The following is a 20,810-nucleotide window of genomic DNA, read 5'->3' as shown; positions in this document are numbered from 1 at the left end:
AATTAGCCCTTCTTCCTTTGTTATTGAGACCAAGTCTCATTAAGTAGCCCAGGCTATCCTGGAACTCATGGCAATCCTCGTCCTTCCTAGCATGAGAACTGCACTCAAAAACCATCACATATGCTTCAATCAAAATTTTCTTTAGAAATTAAATCTGGCACTTGGAAAAAGAAACATTCTCTTCCTTAGGTCATAAATACAAAGGATTATGGAAACATAAAGTAAGAAGAAATCATGGAGGGTTCCTCCCAGCTTCTTCACAGAAAGACCTAACAAGAGTGGGAGTAATAAGGAAAGCCAGGTTTACAACAACAGTAAAGGCACTGCCTGGACGTCCAGATCCAACCAAGTTTAATTTTTTGAACTAAGAGTATTTAGCTCTGTTTTCAAGAAATAATAATAATAATAATAATAATAATAATAATAATAATAATATAATAGGTCTTTGTTCATTTTTTTATCATAGTAATATGGTTATGTAATGTGAATATTCTGAAAAAAGCCTATGTATGCATTCACGGGCAAATGTCATGATGGGCATAATTTAACAAAATAAAGTGAATATTTATTTTAACAAATATATTTTCCTTAGTCAGAATTGTAAGGCATAGGGCTAGAAATATGGTTCAGTTAACAGTACCTGCTGCTCCATTTAGGAGAACAGCCTCGGTTCCCAGCACCCACATGGACACCCACAACCATCTCTAACTCCAGGTCTAGGGGTCTAACACCCTCTTCTGGCTTCTGTGGCATCAAGTATGCATCTGGTGCACATCCATGCAAGCAAAACAATCATACACATAAATCATTTTAGAAAATCGAAAGACCTACATAATACTTGATGAAACTATAGCAATGTCATACAATGCACTTTAACAGAAAGACTGTAATAGAATGCTGGGAGGCAACACAATAGATTTGTGGCTATGGAGTCAGAGCGCTTAGACCTGACTGATGGTGACTACACGGTATGTGACACTATTCTATAGGAGAAGTGAGATCTGAGAGCCTCATGATTTTCAAGTGCCATGTCCAGCTAGCAAGACATAATCCTTTTTCTACTCTCCTGGGTGATTGTGGACATTAAACAGGAATCCGAGAAAGCACTTGAAGGAGTATGTGGTATAAATATTAGTTCTAATACAACATAAGGATAGATCAGATCACAGCAGTCAAGATAGAAAATAAACCATACTTTGTATAGAAAAAAACTAACTTGCAGAAGTGGTACTAAAAAGTAAACAAATAAAAGGAAGTGCCAGGCAGGATGCCCTCCAGCAGTAAGCTTAACCCAGGAAGCCAAAACTGCATTTCAAGGTCAGCATGTGCTGCAGAAAGAAGATAAGGGTGTATCTGTGTGTCATGGGTACAAAGGCTTTTATCTAATCCCCCCTGCCCTTTCCTGCTCCTATTCCCCTATTCCTTATACAGAGTGTATGTGGGGTCAGAGAAAACTTTGGGTTGTTAGTTTGCTCCCTCTGCCACAGTACCATACAGGTCCTAAGAATAAACCAGAGCCCCGTGATCTACTGGGCCATTTCACCAGACCTCAAACATTTACTATCAAAGTACCTCATTTATAACAGCAGTAGTTACTTCATGCACAGTATCAGTACATGTTTAGAACAATGTCTTAATCATAAAAATAGAGCATTCTGGAAGTTAAAAGCATATACATTTCCATTACTGAATTATACCTTGAAGAAGATAGAGGACAAGAAGCCAGGAAAAGATGACCTTCGACGTTACTTGTAACCACCACCGGAAGAAAAAGGGGAAAAACACAACTCGAACAATCCCTTTTCTAGTCAGAGAAGTCCAGGGACTTTCAGGCTTTGCCTTAGCAAATGCAGACCCTGAGGAAAAAAGTTAAACATAATGACAGACTTTCCTTTTCTTTAACTCCCTACAAAAATCAATTCAATGTTTGGAAAACAACAAGTGGCATATAATTTTATTACATGCTATGACTGTGAAATAATTAACATGGAATAGCAGTCATTTTCAAAAGCAATCTTACTCAATCAGATATCACACTCAACATACACCTTAAAAGAAATTTTTCAGCTGAAATAACAGGATTTCTCCCACATATTTCATAAAAACAGGACTTACTTTTAGCTCTTTAGGAATTTATACAGTAAGTCGGGGAGATGGCTCACTGTGTAAAGCTGAGAACTGGAGTTCTGATCCTGGCATCCACACAAAAGCCAAGCTTATAATCCGAGCTTATAATGAGGGGCCAAGCTTATAATCCCAGCACTCTGAAACTGAACACACACGGGGGATATTTGGGGGCAAATGACCCAAATCATCAAGTTCTAGGCCAATGTTTCTCAACCTATGGACTGTGACCCCTTTGGACTCACAAAATTACACAGTAGCTATACAACAGCAAAATTACAGTTATGGCATAGCAACGAATATAATAGTATGGTTGGAAGTCAATACAACATGAGGAACTGTATTAAAGGGTCACAGCACTAGGAAGGTTGAGAACCACTGTTCTAGGCTAAGGGAGAGATACTTCCTCAGAAAACAAACTGAAAAACAGTCCAGGAAGACACCAGAGGTTAACCTCCAGCCTCCAAATGCACACATCTCCAGCACTCAAGAGGTAGAGGTGGGTGACTCTTGTTGAATTTAAGGCCAGCATGATCTGCACAGTTGGGCTCTATACCAGACAGGACTAATAAGTGTGACCTTGGTTTTTTATGCTTTGTATTCATTCATTCATTCATTCATTCATTCATTCATTCATTCATTCATTCATTCACATATTTGTTTTAAGTGCTAGGATCATAGCCATCTGCCACAACACCCAGCTATAATTTTATTAATAGCTATAAATATTAATATTACAGTTTGCTGTGCAAACAAGAACTGTTATTCTTTTATACTACTATTCCTTGAAATTGTATTTCAAGGAAGGAAAAACAAGTTGGTGTTTCCACTGTCTCTCATGCATGCTATTCCTGTCTTCATGTATTTCTATGAAGGTTCCTATCTGAACTATTTTGAATTGTTTCTTTAGAATCAGTGTTTACTGGCATTCCACATTTACTTTTCCAGGACTTACCTCTCACAAGATCAACATCTATGAGGTCTGGTTTCACATGTGCTGTTTTCTTTGGTTTATTCCTTAACCCCTGTAATATATTAAAAGCAGTATTGGAATTCTACATATATTTTTGTTTAAATCCAAAATAGCAAAAAAAAAAAAAAAAAAAAAAAAAAAAAAAAAAAAAAAAAAAAAAAAGGAACAAATTTGTAAGGGTTTCAATTTAAAACAAAATCTTGAAGTAACATATTAAGAACAAAAATATATTAAAGATTTGTTACAAGTGGAATATAATTACAGCATTCTAATAATCTTTATTATTTTTCCAAGAGGAATGTTTAGGGAATATATATAACATGCAAAGCCTATTTATTACAGACAGTTAACTTCCAAATCAAAGACTGTCATACATCAAGCGACATCAGCATACAGCCTATGTCCTGCATGATCTAGAAGACTGTTGGTCTTAGACTGCCATTACTACTCCTGAGTGAGGAGTAGTGGACCCAAAGGCTTTCAAGATGTGATGCTGGAGGTTGTTGCTCAGAACAAGACAGGGATACCTCTTTCTCAGCACATACTCAGCATGTAGGGTGATACCAGCAGAACCCTTGAAGGAAGATGACTATATCTCTAGACTGCCTACCACTGACCCTAATGTCACCTCATCACCTCAGAACTTAAATATTATGATCACCAACAGGGCTCATGGAAAACAGCTGCATAAACTGAATTAATTTAAAACTGAAATTACTAGATTTTAATTAACACCAACTTTCTGCTATCACTGCAGAGTGCAAATTAAAAATTAGCGTGGAGAACAAAAGTATGGGAAAAATAAATTCCACTGAATTAAGAACAGTACAAGCTTAGACAAAAGTCCTCAGGAACAAAGAGCTGAGAGATGACACAAGAGTTTAAAGGACTGTTAAATTATTTGTTCAATTGTGCAAGCAATTGTGCAGTGGTCCCACCAGGTGACAATGGCCCCTGTATTAAGAACTGTTTGCATATAAAACAAGCAGGAGGACAGCACAAGTCTGCATTAACTGACATGTCTAAACCAAAGTATACCCTGAGTTAAGATGCAGTCACCCTTTGAACCCTTCACATGCTCTGTCCACTTCAGGTTGTGAACTATCCCAAAATACAAAAAGAAACAAAGAAGGTTCTGTGTCAACTATATAGTAACAGTATTTTTTATAGAGTTGACACTTATGTTTTCAAATTCTGTAATTACAAATTCATTCACTACTATTTATACTCTACACATATTTTTTTTTTGTCTGTGTTTTTACCCTCATGCACCTTTGACATGTGCAAAGTGGCAATAACAAGAAGCAAAAACAAAAACCCACAAGTTTCTTAAATGGCCTAACACATATTCCCCACAAAGCAGCACTCCGCCTTCCGGGCTCAGTACTCACTGATATAAACAACCGTCCTTCTTACAGACTATGTAGTGTTGCTTTCCACATTTTTGTGTTTTTTGTTGATCCCACTGTATAAAGTGATCGGAGCACAAGGTTCAGTGTCAATCTGAAGCATCATTTACTGTTGTAAATCTACAATTTTTGCAGTATCATTTTAAGAACTAAAAGTCCTTATTAGAAAAAACAGTAAGTTGTCTTTTTCCCACATGGTTATTCTCATTCTTATAAGTGGATGATTCGTCTCCTAGTCTGTATCTCATGATTTGATTTTGACTCTTGTAGATCCACACAGCTGCCAGTTTCGTTTAAAAAAATCCACCTTGAGCCTATGTGGTTGCTAAGTGTATGCAGGCTGTAATGTCCCAGAGGAAATGTGTCAGGTAACATATGCTTAGGCATGAGCTACAGGTGTTCACTTTAAATAAAGTATGTTTGTTCGTTTGTAGACAGGTTCTCATGTACCTAAGCTGGCCTTAATTTGCTACATAATCAAGGCTGATCTTTATTGATCCTCCTGTCCTTAGCAATTCCAGTGCTAGAATGAAATAGGTAGTGTCTTTAAGAGAAAGCTATATAACAGTATGCAACAGTTATTCCATACTGATTAATTAACAGTGTGTGACCAAAGGCCCATAAGACCCACTAGCAGCAATGGTTCAGTGTTCACACATTCAATCTTCATGATGACTACCTAGAAAGTAAGATGATGATGATGATGATGAACCGTATCTATACTTCATTTTCATTTTAATGTTACTATAGAGCAGTTGGAGATTATACATATTCTCAACATTTTCCAAACTGCAACAGTAATTCTAAAACTGCACATATGAATAAAATTTAATAACAAAGCACCAGTTTAATTTGTACAAAGTTTACAAAGGGATTTTTATCTTTATTAGTATAAAAAATTGACATTACACATTTTCACTAACTTCTTTTAGAACTATTTCTTTCCCAGTTTGATAACAATCTTATGTCAAACTGAAGCATCATTTACTGTTATAAATCTACAATTTTTTCAGTATCATTTTAAGAACTAAAAGTCCTTATTAGAAAAACAGTAAGTTGTCTTTTTCCCCCACATGGTTATTCTTATTTTTACAGGTGGATGATTCATCTCCCGGTTTATATCCTACAATTTGATTTTGAACTCTATTGTAGAACCATACAACAACTACCAATTTCGATAAAAACAATCCACCTTGAGCCTATGTGGTAGCACACTTTTAATCCCAACAGTTAGAAGCGAGGCAAGTGAATTTTTAGATTCTTAGTCTATAAGAATATGTAAAGGGTTTTCTTAATTAAAAACTTTCACCAAAGAATCAATAATTTTAGTCACAAAAATGAAAGATACTATCACCAAGGTATGAGTATTCCTAAAATGATTCTAATTAAGTGGACATTATAAAAGGGAAAGTTTAAATTGACTTGGATTAAACTGCATTTATATAAACTAACATGGCTTGCATACTAACTGTCACTGTGGACCTTCAAATACAAATTCTAGCAAGTGAAAGCTGAGGGATGCTCAGTGTGAGGAATGCCTGCCTGGCTGAGTGAGGAGAGCAGGCAGAAAACCATGCTTTAAAAAAGCAGAATGAGGTGGATCCAAGAGGGTGGCAACCAGCACACACCCTTTCTGAGAGGCCAAGGATTTGAAACTCTGAAATTGGTGAGTGGAGGGGCAACTGAAGCCAGAAAATCAACTTTTTGGCTTCCTGAAAGAGAGGGGACATCATAGGAATGGAGAACATTTAGATTCAGGTCTCTGGGAATGGAAAGGGGTACTTCGCTTGTTCGGGCCTTCCTTCTGGGGTTGGGGGGAGGCCAATACACAGCGCCAGTGACGACGCTTTGCACAGAACTCACTGCCTGGGGACCCTGACAGCAGAGGCGGGGCTCCTAGCTCCTCAGCCGGGGCTGCCAGCTGTACCCGCCCGCCGAGTACCCTCCTGCCTAATCCCAGATCCACGGTACAATCCTTCCCGGGTCCCACGCCTGCCAGCAATAGTACAGGTTCCCCAGGGCCTCCCAGCTAGTGACTGCATGGGTCGCCCAATCCCTCAGTGGCAGATAGCCAGCTGTACAGCCACCAAAGTCCAGCAGAACTGCCAAACCACCCAGGTACACCAGGCGCCAGGCCACCGAGGTCTGTGGACCACTTTTGTGGCTCCCCAGGACTTCCCAGCAGGCACCTGGACACTCCAGCTCTGCAGCCACAGCTGGACTCCCTAGTTCAACAGCTACAACACCACTGAGCTGAATGAGCTCAACCTGCCACATTTGACTCAGCAGGTCCAAACTGGCCAGTAGAGAACAGGAGGAACCCCTGTGCTTTACCATTTGACCTGCTAGAGAGTGAGTGCACCCTCAAATGCCTACAGAGCCTCAGATCCAAGGTGCTTATAAGCAACCAGCCAGACATCAGATCCCTCCCACCCACACATCCACTGTGGGAAACAGAAGCCCCTACTCTGCGGATCTACCAGGGGAGTTTAGGCAAATAACTCCTGGAGCTCAGTTAAGAGACGAATACCAGGAGCCTGTAGGCCACTGACATACTCAGGAAATTTGTGCCCGCCATCATCACACCAGCACTTGTGATACCTTTAGCGCCTGTGACCCGTTCAGTGCCTGCAAGGCGCCCCTCACTCACACTGAAGGCCTCTACCTTCTCTAGCACCCTGTCCCTCAGGGCATACTTCCACACACATGCGCACGCTTGCCCACATTTGTCCTTCTGCGCCCGCGGACTTTTTTCCCACAGGTAGAGCTGAAACACCAACACACATGCTGAAACCACTGGACCTCATTCTCCAGACACCAGAGAAAGACAGTACCACTCTGATCTGCAGACTCCAGGAACAAACAGTGAAGGTTACAGATAAGCAAATGGACGGAGGTTGGCATAAGAACACATCCAACAAAAATCAGGACATCATGGCTTCACCAGCAACCCCCAAAATCAATGGATGCTCCAATTCATCAGAAACACAGGAAAATGACTTTAAAGCTATGTTTATCCAATTATTAGAGGCACATAAAGAGGAAACAGACAAATCTCTCAAATAGCCATACAGACAGTTAAAGAGGAAATAAACAATTCTCTCAAAGAATTGGCCACCCAGTGGAGGCAAAGAAAGAGACAATGAACAAAGCTCTCAAGAAAGACAGGCAAATTTAGGCAAACAAATGGAGGCGCAGATAGAGGCACAATTAGTGGCATATAGGGAGGAAACTAACAACAACAACAACAAAAATAGAGACCATCATAGAGAGATAAGAATCCAATTTTAAACAGATGAAGGAAATGGTGCAAGTCATGAAAACAGAATTAGAATCAGTAAAGAAAACACAAACTGAGAAAACCCTGGAGCTGGAGAACTTAGAGAAAAGAGCAATAACCACAAAGTTAAGCATCACCAATGGAATACAAGAGATGGAAGAGAGAATCTGTGGTGCTGAAGATATCTCGCAGAAATTGATACTACTCTCAAACAAAAAGTAAAATCTGAAAAGTCCCAAACACAAAACATCCAAGAAATCAAGGATGCCATGAAAAGGCAAAAATCTAAGAATAATAGGAATTGATGAAAGAGAAGATTCCAGGCTCCAAGGTCCAGAAAATATTTTAATGATAGAAGAAAAATTTCCCGACCTAAAGAAAGAGATGTCCATAAACATACAAGAGTCTTACAGAACACCAAATAGACTAGACCAGAAAAGAAACTCCTCAAGTCACATCACAGTCAGAACACTAAATCTACAGAACAAAGAAAAGATAGTAAAAGCAGCAAGGGAAAAAGGCCAAGTAACATATAAAGGTAGACCTATAAGAACAACACTGGACTTCTCATCAGAAACTATGAAAACCAGAAGGGCCTGGGCAGTTGTCATGTAGATTTTAAGGGACCACAGATGGCAACCCAGACTACTATACCCTGCAAAGCGTTCAATCAACATAGATGGAGAAAACAAAATATTCCATGACAGAATTAAATTTAAGCAACATCTACACAGCAAACCAGCCCTACAGAAGATACTAGAAGGAAAATTCCAATCCAACAAAAACAACTTCACCCAAGAAAACATAGGACACAGATAATTTCCCAAAAAAAAATTAAAAGAAAAAAAGCAATACATCACAGTAAGACCACCAACTCCACAATAAAAGGAACTAATGTTCATTGGTCACTATTATCTATCAACATCAATGAACTCAACTCTCCAATAAAAAGGCAAAGACTAAAAGAATGGGTGAGGAAACAGGATCCAACATTCTGCTGCATCCAAGAAACATACCTATGGAACAAAGATAAATACTGCCTCAGAGTAGAGGGCTGAAAAAAAGTTTTTCAAGCAAATGGACCCAGAAAACAAGCCAGAGTAGCTATCCTAGTATCTAATAAAATAGACTTTCAACCAAAATTAATCAGACAAGATGAGAAGTGGCACTATATTCTCATCAAAGTAAAAATCCACCAAGAGGACATCACAATTCTGAACATCTATGCCACAAATACAAGAGTGCCTACATTTGTAAATGAAACATTATTAAAGCTTAAATCACACATCGATCCCAACACATTAGTAGTGGGAGACTTTAACAGCCCACTCTCCCCAAGAGATCATCTAGATGAAAGCCAAATAGGGAAATAAAACCACTTACAAAGGTCCTAATTCAAATGGACCTAATAGATATCTACAGACATTTTCACCAAAACTCAAAAGAGTATACCTTCTTTTTCAGCACCTCATGGAACCTTCTCCAAAACAGACCACATAGCTGGTCACAAAGCAAGCCTCAACAGATACAAGAAGACTGAAATAATCTCCCATATTCTATCTAACCACAATGGACTAAGCTGGACCTCCATAACAATGGAAATAGCAAAAAGCCTACATGCACATGGAAACTGAACAACTTGATACTCGATGACAGCTGGGTTAAGGAAGAAATAAAGAAGGAAATTAAAGACTTTCTGGAATTCAATGAAAATGAAAGTACAAAATGCCCAAATTTATGGAACACAACGAAAGCAGTACTCAGAAGAAAATTCATAGCACTAAGTGCCTTCAAGAAGAAATTTGTAACATCTCATACAAACAACTTAATGGCCCAAATGAAAGCCCTAGGAGAAAAAAAAAAAAAAAAAAAAAGAAGCAGAAACACCCAAGAGGAACAGATGGCTGTAAATAATCAAACTCAGGGCTGAAATCAATAAGTTAGAAACAAATAAAACTATTCAAAGAATCAATGAAACCAAGAGCTGGTTCTTTGACAAGATAGACAAACCCTTACCCAAACCAACTAAAGGGCAGAGAGAAACTATCCAAATCAGCAAAATCAGAAATGATGGGGTGACATACCTACAGAAACTGAGAAAATCAAAAAAATCATTAGGTCGTACTACAAAGGCCTATATGGCACAAAATGTGAAAATCTAAAAGAAATGGACAATTTTCTTGATAGATTCTATCTATCAAAATTAAGTCAAGATCAGGTAGAAAGAATGAATAGTCCTATATCCCCCAAGAAAATTGAAGCAGTCATCAACAGTCTCCCTTCAAAACTAAGCCCTGGGCCAGATGGTTTCAATGCAGAATTCTACCAGACCTTCAAAGAATTGCTAAATTTCAATTCTCTTCAAATTATTATACAAAATAGAAACAGAAGGAACATTACCAAACTCATTCTATGAAAATACAGTCACCTTGATACCTAAACCACACAAAGACCCAATAAAAAAAGAGAACTTCAGACCTATCGCTCTTATGAACATTGATGCAAAAATATTCAATAAAATACTTGCAAACCGAAACCAAGAGCACATAAAAGATATCATCCACCATGATCAAGTAGGCTCTATCCCAGGCATTCAAGGGTGGTTCAATACATGGAATACATCAATGTAATCCACCATATAAACAAACTGAAGGAGCAAAACCACAAGGTCATCTCCTTAGATGCCGAAAAAGCATTTGACAAAATCCAACACCCATTCATGTTTAAAGTCTTAGAGAGAACAGGGATACAAGGCACATACCTAAACATAATAAAGGCAATATACAGCAAGCCAATAGCCAACATCAAACTCAATGGAGAGAAACTTAAATCAATCCCACTGAAATCAGGAACAAGGCAAGGCTGTCCACTCTCTCCATATCTCTTTAACACAGTTCTTGAAGTCCTAGCTAGAGCAACAAGATGAGTAAGAGAGATCAAGGGGATACAAATCAGAAAGGAAGAAGTCAAAGTTTCACTATTCCCAGATGATATGACAGTATACCTGAGTGACCCCAAAAATTCAACCAGAGAACTCCTTCAGCTGATAAACACCTTCAGCAAAGTGGCTAGATACAAAATCAACTCAAAAAAATCAGAAGCTCTCCTGTATACCCAAGACAACTGGACCGAGAAAGAAATCAGGGAAACAACACCCTTCACAATAGCCACAAATAACATAAAGTACGTTGGGGTAACTCTAACCAAGCATGTGAAAGACCTATTTGAAAAAAATTTCAAGTCTCTGAATAAAGAAACTGAATAAGATATCAGAAGATGGAAAGATCTCCCGTGCTCATGGATGTGTAGGATTAACATAGTGAAAATGGCCATGCTGCCAAAAGCAATCTACAGATTCAATGCAATTCCCATCGAAATACCAACACAATTCTTTACAGACCTTGAAAGAAAAGTTCTCAACTTCATATGGAGAAACAAAAAACCCAGAATTATCAAAACGATCCTGTAAAACAACAGATCATCTGGAGGTATCTCCATCCCTGATCTCAAGCTGTACTACAGAGCTATAGTAACAAAAACTGCATGGTTATAGCATAGAAACAGAAAGATGGATCAATGGAAATGAATAGAAGACCCAGAAATAAACCCACATGCCTATGAGTACTTCTTTTTACAAAGAAGCCAAACCATTCAATGGAAAAAAGACGGCATCTTCAACAAATGGTGCTGGTCTAACTGGATGTCTACATGTGGAAAAATGCAAATAGATCCATACTTATCACCCTGCACAAAATTAAAGTCCAAGTGGATCAAAGACCTGAACATAAAACCAGACACATTAAATCGGTTAGAAGAAAAAGTGGGGAAGAGCCTAGAACTCATTGTCACAGGAGACAACTTCCTGAACAGAACACTAACATCAACAATCAATAAATGGGACCTCATGAAACTGTAAAGCTTCTGTAAAGCAAAGGAGACTGTCGTCAGAACAAAACAATAGCCTACAGCCTGGGAAAGGATCTTCACCAACCCTCTATCTGACAGAGGGCTGATATCCAGAATATACAAAGAAATAAAGAAGTTAAAAGGCAATAACTCAAGCAATCCAATTTAAAGATAAGGTACAGAGCTAAACAGAGAATTCACTGTAGAAGAATATAGAATAGCAGAGAAACACTTAAAGAGATGCTCAACATCCTTAGCCATCAGAGAGATGCAAATCAAAATGACCCTTAGATTTCACCTTACCCCCATCAGAACGGCTAAGATAAAAATCTCAAGTGACAACACATGCTGGAGAGGTTGTGGAGAAAAGGGAACCCTCCTCCATTGCTGGTGGGAATGTAAACTTGTACAACCACTTTGGAAATCAATCTGGCGCTTTCTCAGACAATCAGGAATAGTGCTTCCTCAAGATCCAGCTATACCACTTCTAGGCATATATCCAAAAGAGGCTCAAGTACACAATAAGGACATATGCTCAACCATGTTTGTAGCAGCTTTATTTGTAATTGCCAGAACCTGGAAACAACCCAGATGTCCATCAGCTGAGGAATGGATACAGAAATTGTGGTACTTTTACACAATGGAATACTACTCAGCAATCAAAAACAAGGAAATCATGAATTTTGCAGAAAAATGGTGGGATCTAGAAAAGATAATCCTGAGTGAGGTATCCCAGGAGCAGAAAGACACACACAGTATATACTCACTTATAAGTGGGTACTAGACCTATAAGATAGGATAAACATACTAAAATCTGTACACCTAAAGAAGATAAACAAGAAAGAGGACCCAGGGTAAGATGATCAATCCTCACTTACAAAGACAAACGGGATAGACATTGGAAGTAGGAGAAAACAACTAACAGGACAGGAGCCTACCACAGAGGACCTCTGAAAGATTCCACCTAGCAGTGTATCAAAGCAGATGCTAAGACTCATAACCAAACCTTGGGCAGAGTGCAGGAAATCATATGAAAGAAGGGGGAGTTAGTATGACCTGGAGAGAACAGAAGCTCCATAAAGACCAAATATATCAGGGCACAGGGGTCTTCTAGAGACTGATTCTCCAACCAAGGACCACGTATGGATATAACCTAGAACCCCTACTCAAATGTAGCCCACGGTAGCTCAGTATCCAAGTGGGTACCCTAGTAAGGGGAAAAGGGACTATTTCTGACATGAACTCAATGGCTGGCTCTTTGACTCCCTCCCTCCCTTCCCCCCTCCCTTGAGGAGGAGCAGCCTTGCTAGGCCACAGAGGACAATGAAGCCAGTCCTGAAGATACCTGATAAGGTAGGGTCAGATGGAAAGGGAGGAGGGCCTCCCCTATCAGTGGACTTGGAAAGGGGCAAGGAGGAGATGAGGGAGGGAGGGTAGGATTGGGAAGGAATGAGGGAGGGGGCTACAGCTGGAATACAAAGTAAATAACCTGTGATTAATATAAAAAAAATTAAATATTATTTAAAAAAAAGCAGAATGAAGTACTCACTCATGAACAAAAGAAAAAGTACGGAGAGGGAGTAATTTGTAACTTTTTGTTTCTTTGTTTTGTTTTTTTTGAAACAGGGTTTTTCTCTGTGTAGCCCTGGCAGTTCTGAACTTGCTTTGTAGACCCAAGTGGCCTTGAACTCACAGAGACCCGTCTGTCTCTGCTTCCCAAGTGCTTGGATTAAAGATGTTTACCATCACACCCAACTCTACACTTAAAACTTAATACTCAAGAATCAAAGGCATGCTTTAGTATGAAACTGACAATAAGTTTCTATAATGCATCAACTCTGGTAGTAGAAAGTTTTGAAGCTCCAAATTTTTTGAGGCTCCAAGTACATAGATAATGACATAGATAAAAACTGAAGATGGCCATTTTAAATTACAATGTTCTTCTGTTCAGTGATCTCGACTTGTGTATAAAAATGCTATCAGATTTACGTTCTATCAAGGACACTAATACTAGTTTCACTTCCAAAGCCTATGTTCCTCTGTAAATGACTTCATAAACATTTTGGTGAGACTTTAGATGCCTGCTAGATACTAAGAGAGAGAGAAAAAAAGTCATACATTAACTTTTGTTGGAATGGTTTCTTTTGTGTTACACAAAAACACATAGTTATGAGGCATAGTATGTACATAGTTATGAGGCATCATGTGATATCGATGTGTATACTGTATAATGTTTAAATCATGGTAAACAGACTTGTCATTTATTTATTATTAGAATATTCAAATCCTTTCATCTAGATTTTAAAAATATACTGTCCATTGTTGTTATTTATAGTCAAGGTTATGTGCAGTATAATACCTGAATGTTAATTTATTTTCCTTATCACTCCCGGCCCAGCCTCTAAAATCCAAGCACTATACTTTCAACCTCCAAGTAATCAACATTTTAGGTTCATTGTGATGAACCTGAGCAGTTCTTATCTTTTTGTAGAGGCTCACATATTTTCATGTATAGTTCCCTCATTAGTGGAACTGTTTGGGAAGGATTAGATGTAACTAGTATAACCTTGTTAGAGGAGGTGTGTCACTACAGTAGGCTTTAAAGTTTCAAACACCCAAGTTAGGCAGAGTCTCCCCCACCCAACCTCCCTCCCTCTGCCTGCTGCCATCAGATGAGGATATAAACTCCTAGCTACAGCACCATACCTGCCTGCCTGTGACTATGCTCCCTGCCATGATTATCATGGACTAACCCTCTGACACTATAAAAGTTTCCAATTAAATGATTCCTTTTATAAGTTGCCTTGGTCATGGTGTTTCATCACAGTAACAGAACACTAATTGTTGGAGACTGGAATTTCCATTTCCTAGCTATTATGAATAGTCCAGTAATAAGAATGTAGACGTGGATATTTCCTTGACTTTATTTCCTCTGGATTTGTAACCCTGAATAGAACAGCTGAATAATTTGATAACTTCATTTCTAATTTGCTGTAATTAATTTTTAATTTGCTATACTAATTTACATTGCTAATGGTGTGTGACGGGGTTCTATTTTCTCCACAACCTTCTCAGAACTTTTGTTTTTAACATTCCTATATTCCCAAATTGAGAAACTATGGTTCTGTAGTTCCTTATTCATTTGCCCATTCCAGCTCTTCTCTTCTTCCTCTTCTTCTGTTTTGTTTTTAATATTGATTTTAATGTTGTACGTATGGGTGTTTCTCCGGCATGTGAGTCTGTGGAGCATGTACTTAAAAGGCCCATGAAAGCCAGAATAGTTCCACTCCCTGCACTCCCTGGAACTGGAGTGTGCTGGGAATCAAACCTGAGCCCTTTGAGCAGCCAGATCTCTTAAACACTCAGTCATCTCTCAGGTCCCTTTACTTTTAGCTCTTCTTGCCCCATCACCAGATTGTTTGCTGATGAAATTCCTATTTTCTCTTCTTTCTTCTCGTACTCATTAAATACTAGCATTTCTCAATGTCTGTTCTGGGTCATTTTTTTTTTCATAATTCAAGAGAAGTCTATTTACTTACAGATTGTCTCTATATAATATGTAAAAATTTGTGTACATGTAACACTTACTATATACAGCAACATACACATACCTATACACACACAAATGTTACTCACTAAGGACTCAAAAGATATTTCTTAAGCAATTTTAAATCTCTTCCAATATTTACTATTATACTTATCATTGCCTTAAGGGATTTATAAAAGTGTAATTTTAATTTTCTGCTTAAAATCCTTCAATGTCTTCTCAACTGGTTATGGCTAAAACCTGGGGTTTGTATTTTTCTTTCTAGCTTTACTGCTAATCATCATTATCATCTTCCTCAATCGAATTGCCAAATCAAATTCTCAAAGTTTCCTCACTCAGTTTCCTCTCCCTCCCTTCCTTCCTGTATATTTTCATATGCCCTTCATCTGTCTGGTATGTCTTCCCTATGTTACTGTCCAGCATGTGTCTTTCATAAGCTGTTTTGTCTGCATAATCTTTCTTAACTTCCTTGCACAGCTTCCTTCTACATTACCCTACGGGACTGAGCATGTGCCTATCTTTCCAATGATTTTTATATCATTTATAATAACATACCTGACTTTAAAACTATAGTTTATCTTTCTGGCCTCATGACCTTTAATCTTATTTTTAAGTATGTCAGAACTTGCTAAATGATTTATTAATTCATAAAAACTTTAAAAAGTAAAATTATTAAATATCAAAGAATTATATCCTCTTTCACACACGATACAGTATAAACAGTAGCAAATCTTTTAAGCAGATCTTTAAGTAACTATAGAGGTTATTTTAACTTAACGTAGGTATGTCCATACTAAAGAGAATATGGCAAGTGGTCACAACACTCTGTTGGCCCAGGTTAAATCTAGCTCGTGCAAGAACGTACTGATTAGTATCTAAGCAACTGAAAAGAAACAAAATTATTACCAAAGAGTGCTGAGAAACAACACATCTAGTTTTAAAACTGTTTTTCATGCTGGCAAGATAGCCTCTGAGAACACCCTATCAGAATAAGACAAGTATCCACAGGTTCAAGAGGAAGGTGTCCACTACAAAAGCACTTGAACTGATATTCTACTCTCCTAGATTCCTTTAAAATCCAACAGCTCTCTTTGCACCCAAGTCACTCTGTTAGTAGCATCAAAAAGCAGATTTCTATTAGCAAAGCAGCATTTGCACAGAATCACTCAGTTGGTAAACATCCTGAAACACTTACCAGCTTAATAAACTGTACAGAGCAATGACAGCATCAAAGGGGAGGAAAAGCAAACTAGAAGTATAAGGTGACAAGTGAAAGGGAGAAAGCTGGCAAGAAAATAATCATTAGAAATAAAATGTAGAAAGAACGGAAGGTGCTACAGAATAAAACAGAAGATTGAAAGGTAAGACTATGAAATGATAGATTTATCTCTTAGAAGATCAAATAAAATAATATTGACTAATGTATTAAGAATAAATGGAATGGCAAAGTGACTGACAATTTATAGAACTGTTTCAGAATAAACAAAATAAAACAAAGGTGTTACCTTGATTTCTCGTTGTTCAACAGACTTTTCCCATATTTGTTGATCATAGGCTCCAATCTATGAAGAAAGAGAATACTGTGTTAAATGAACACGATAGCATCAGCTCTCCAAAGCTATTCGGTGTTTGCTGAACAGATTTGGTTCTCCCAACAGATGTCAGAGATCAATGTTGTGTGGCTGTGGTTCTCAACAAACTGCTTACAGAATGACTAGTATTAGCATTATCTTTGCAACTTGTTAGAGAATGAAAACTTGCAGGTTCACAGTAGGATTACTGCATCAGAAATATGGGAGTGAAGTTCAAAACCCTAAGATAATAGTGAACTTTGAAAACCATGCCCTAGAGAGTCCTTCAGTTTAAATAAATGAAATTAACACAGTGCTAGTATAGTCAAAGAGAAATCCTCCCACATGACAAATTCACAACATGCAGATCACAAAGTTGTGTCTTGAGACAGGCCTCACTCTGTGGCCTAACTGGCCTCAAATTCACTGCAACCCTAACTCGGCATCCTGAGTTGTGAGAGTACAGATGTGAGCCTCCACACCGTAAAGTTTAAATGGGTAAATAATCTGGTGAAATAGGTGAAAATACGGAGAAAGAAACAAGAAGCAAAGTACAGTTCATTGTCTTTCACTGTTGGATGGAAAGTTCTCTGAACTCCACTTGGAGCAAGGAACAGTAATTACACCTTTCTTTGGTGTTCTTATTCTAGTTATTTGCTTAGCTCTTAAGGTCTTTAGTTTCCACTTAATTCCTTGTATCTAAAACATGCAGGCAAAACATCCATACTCCTAAAATAAAACAATGTAACCATTCCAAGACATCAAATATTTTGGTGAAACAATAACCTAAACTACTAGAGAGCTGCATAGCAATATGTTTAAAGGATTGTTTTCTAAATGTTTTCATATGTAAAAAAAAAACGCCTAAGATCTCTTTTAGAGAACATTGTTTTATTTCAAGGTGATTCAAGTACATAGACATGGAAATACCTTTTCAACAACCCTAAAATTAAAGAAAATAAGACCAGTACCTACGCAAATGTATTCACCACTCTGCCATAAGTTAACAGCACCAATAGCCCCAGAACATGTACTTCAGAACATGTAAGAAGCCCTGTAAAGAGCAGTGTCTAAAAGTAGGTAGCTTTCTGAAGACTTGGATATTTTGTACTGAGATATTCCTGTAAAAGCAACATGAAACCCTAAGAAAAGCATTGGTGGGAGATTACTTCTATACAAACTCATAGGATAAAATGGGTTGTTTACTGGAGAAACTTTTATTCAAAGACTGATGGGAGGAGAGTAATGGCAGTTTCCACTATAATACAATGCCTTATGGAATCTTAGGACCATGGATCAGGAACAACTTGCAGAGCTCAGCAGCTAACATAAAACAACTCAACAGGCTTCTTGGCTTCTACTTTACCACTGACAGAAAAACCTGGGAGGTTTGACTAAGTCAAACTCGACATTTCTTTTATATTTCTGCTATAAAAAAAATTAAATGGCATGGTCAAGTTCAACTACAGTTCTCCATCAAAAATCAGGGCGATATGAACTACATCAATGTTTCAATGTCATACAAAACCTAGACAACTCAACTGCAATGTTCACCCGGATAGACAAGGAATCTTATTTAGAAAGCATGTCTTCAACTAGGAAAAACTTAGTACTTCTGACTGTAATCTCATCTGCTTCTTCACTGGTCCCCTTTGCTTCCACTCAATGCCTACAATAAGTGGAATTTGGAACAGACAAATATAAAAACGAAATGAGTCTTTGTTTCTCAAGTATCAGTAAAGGACCATTAAACTGTTCTAGAGACGGCGACCATGCTGTTATAAGCCATGATGTTTCAAGAAGGAAATTAATTATTTTCTTTTTTATTTTAATTTTTATAGTAATTATAGTTTACGCACTTTGTATCCCAGCTGTAGCTCCCTTCCTCATTTCCTGCCACTCTCACCTTCGCTTCCATGCCCCTTTCCAATTCCGCTGATATGGGAGGTCTTCCTCCCCTTCCATCTGACCCTAGCCTATCAGGTCTCATCAGGACTGGCTACATTGTTTTTCTATGTGGCCTGGTAAGGCTGCCTCCCCCATCAGGGAGAGGTGATGAAAGAACCAGCCACTGAGTTCATGTCAGAGACAGTCCCTGTTTCCCTTACTAGGGCATACTCTTGGAGACTGAGCTGCCATGGGCTACATCTATACAGGCATTCTAGGTTATCCCAATGCATGGTCCTTGGTTGGAATATCAGTCTCAGAAAAGAACCCTGTGCCCAGATTTTTTGGTTCCCTTGCTCTTCTTGTAGAGCTCCTGTCCCATATAATATAGGATAAATATCCTAAAATTTGTACACCTTAAAGAAGCTAAGCAAGAAGGAAGACCCTGGGTAAGATGATAAATTCTCTACCCCAGAAAGGTATCAAAGGAGATGCTCAGACTTATGGCCAAACTTTGGGCAGAGTGCAGGGAATCTTATGAAACAAGGGAGAGAAGGAAATGCATTATCTTCACATTATGAAATCTTCTGAAATCCAAATTCACACTTGTAGACAATAATTTTTTCTAGTGTCTAACACTGTAAGTCTTTTCACTCCTGGTGCCCACAAAAGCGTTTTGCCCTCTGCAACTTTATCCTTCATCTAACACTTCATGCCTTCAACAACAGGTCTAGCAATCCTCTCCTTTGCAATACTCGTCACAGTGACAGCAAAGATAGCAACATATCCTTGCCCTACAAGTCTCAACTCCTATTTCCTGTGAACACCACCACTCCCAGAAATGCACACAGACATCCACTACCTCGAAAAGACTGAACCATGAAATACAAAACTTCCTCTTTGGGGTTCTCTATCTCTAGTGTATTCTCACCTGCCTTATTTTTCCTTTCCTCTTATTTTTATGAACAAATGTTGAGTTACTCAGAGGTGTAAATTAAGAAAAAAAAGGGTACAGCATCACCCTTAAATCAATACAGAAATAAAAAGAAACTGAGACAAAGAATTTATAATAACAAAAAGACTAAGATTTAAGTGATTACTCTTGAGATACTTCCTGACCTACCAAATCTTGCAGCTAATATACTAACATATAAACTCACTGTAAGTATATGCAGCAGATACAAAGGAAACAGGAACTATTAACAGTTACCATCCCTAACACCCACAAAAAGAATAGCACTTTTCCTTGCTGTTTTATACCAACACTGTATTTACTCCACACACTGCATATAGTTCAGTTCTCAAACCCAAATCCACTAGAACTCACAGTAATATGAACCAATCATCTAAAAAAATGAAATGTGTTTCACATCTATCACTGAATAATAACTAACAAGAATCGATTCCCTTTTACTGTGATTCTCAAGTTTAGTATTTTTTTATACACAATATAAACAAACTACAGAAGGGGGATATGAAGAAGACAGAAAGGGAGAGGAGGAAAGACTGGGAATTCAAGAGATAAAAAAAGACCAACAGATAGAAAAACTGGCTCTATTTAAGTAACTGAAAAAATCAGCTCTGGCTCATACAGAACAATTTAAAATAAATGATGGTATCAGACACACAACTGTTAAAATGATTAGGTGATGAAAGAGAAAACAGGCACCACTCTAGGAAATTCTAGGAAAGTGTCTCTGAAAAGCAAACTGTAAAGCTACTTTTAGGAGCGGAATTACTCCTAAAGTTCAGAAGATCAGCAGCTCCGACATCAAAAGGCTAAAGAGACAGCACTGAGCTTACAAAAGGTAGCTGTCCACTGTGTAACTACATTGGATACTTAGATAAAAGACTAAAGGTTCATAAATGTACTTAAGAAAGGTAAAAGGCCCAGATGTACAACTTTTAACCACCTAACTCCTTTAATGAACAGACTAAAGTACCACACACTAAAAACCTTTTTTCCCTAATACTACTATGCTCTTATTTTTCTGAATCTCATTTAAGAAACTTTGAAAATCAAAGTTTTCCCTCTCATAAATACCAAATGTTATTACATATAATAATAATAATAATAATAATAATAATAATAATAATAATAATAATAATAATA

The 20,810-nt window shown here is 37.9% G+C and overlaps 1 protein-coding gene across 2 annotated transcripts in view; it reads right to left on the bottom strand.

Annotated features, from left to right (window-relative positions):
* Phtf2 (putative homeodomain transcription factor 2) overlaps positions 1–20,810 on the bottom strand; it is a 136,390-nt gene that overhangs the window by 44,806 nt on the left and 70,774 nt on the right. For both annotated transcript variants that reach the window (XM_055612807.1, XM_055612808.1), the window contains exons 3-5: positions 16,745–16,801; positions 3,080–3,149; positions 1,698–1,856 (exon numbers count right to left, since the gene is read on the bottom strand). In XM_055612807.1, coding sequence (XP_055468782.1) covers positions 1,698–1,856; positions 3,080–3,149; positions 16,745–16,801 — 286 coding nt within the window. The remainder of the gene's footprint in view (positions 1–1,697; positions 1,857–3,079; positions 3,150–16,744; positions 16,802–20,810) is intronic.

The sequence above is a fragment of the Psammomys obesus genome, unplaced genomic scaffold, assembly GCF_907164565.1.
Source record: "Psammomys obesus unplaced genomic scaffold, mPsaObe1.curated_primary_1811, whole genome shotgun sequence".
Taxonomy (NCBI): domain Eukaryota; kingdom Metazoa; phylum Chordata; class Mammalia; order Rodentia; family Muridae; genus Psammomys; species Psammomys obesus.
Note: the sequence above shows the minus strand (reverse complement) of the source record. Positions and strands in the feature narration are given on the sequence as shown.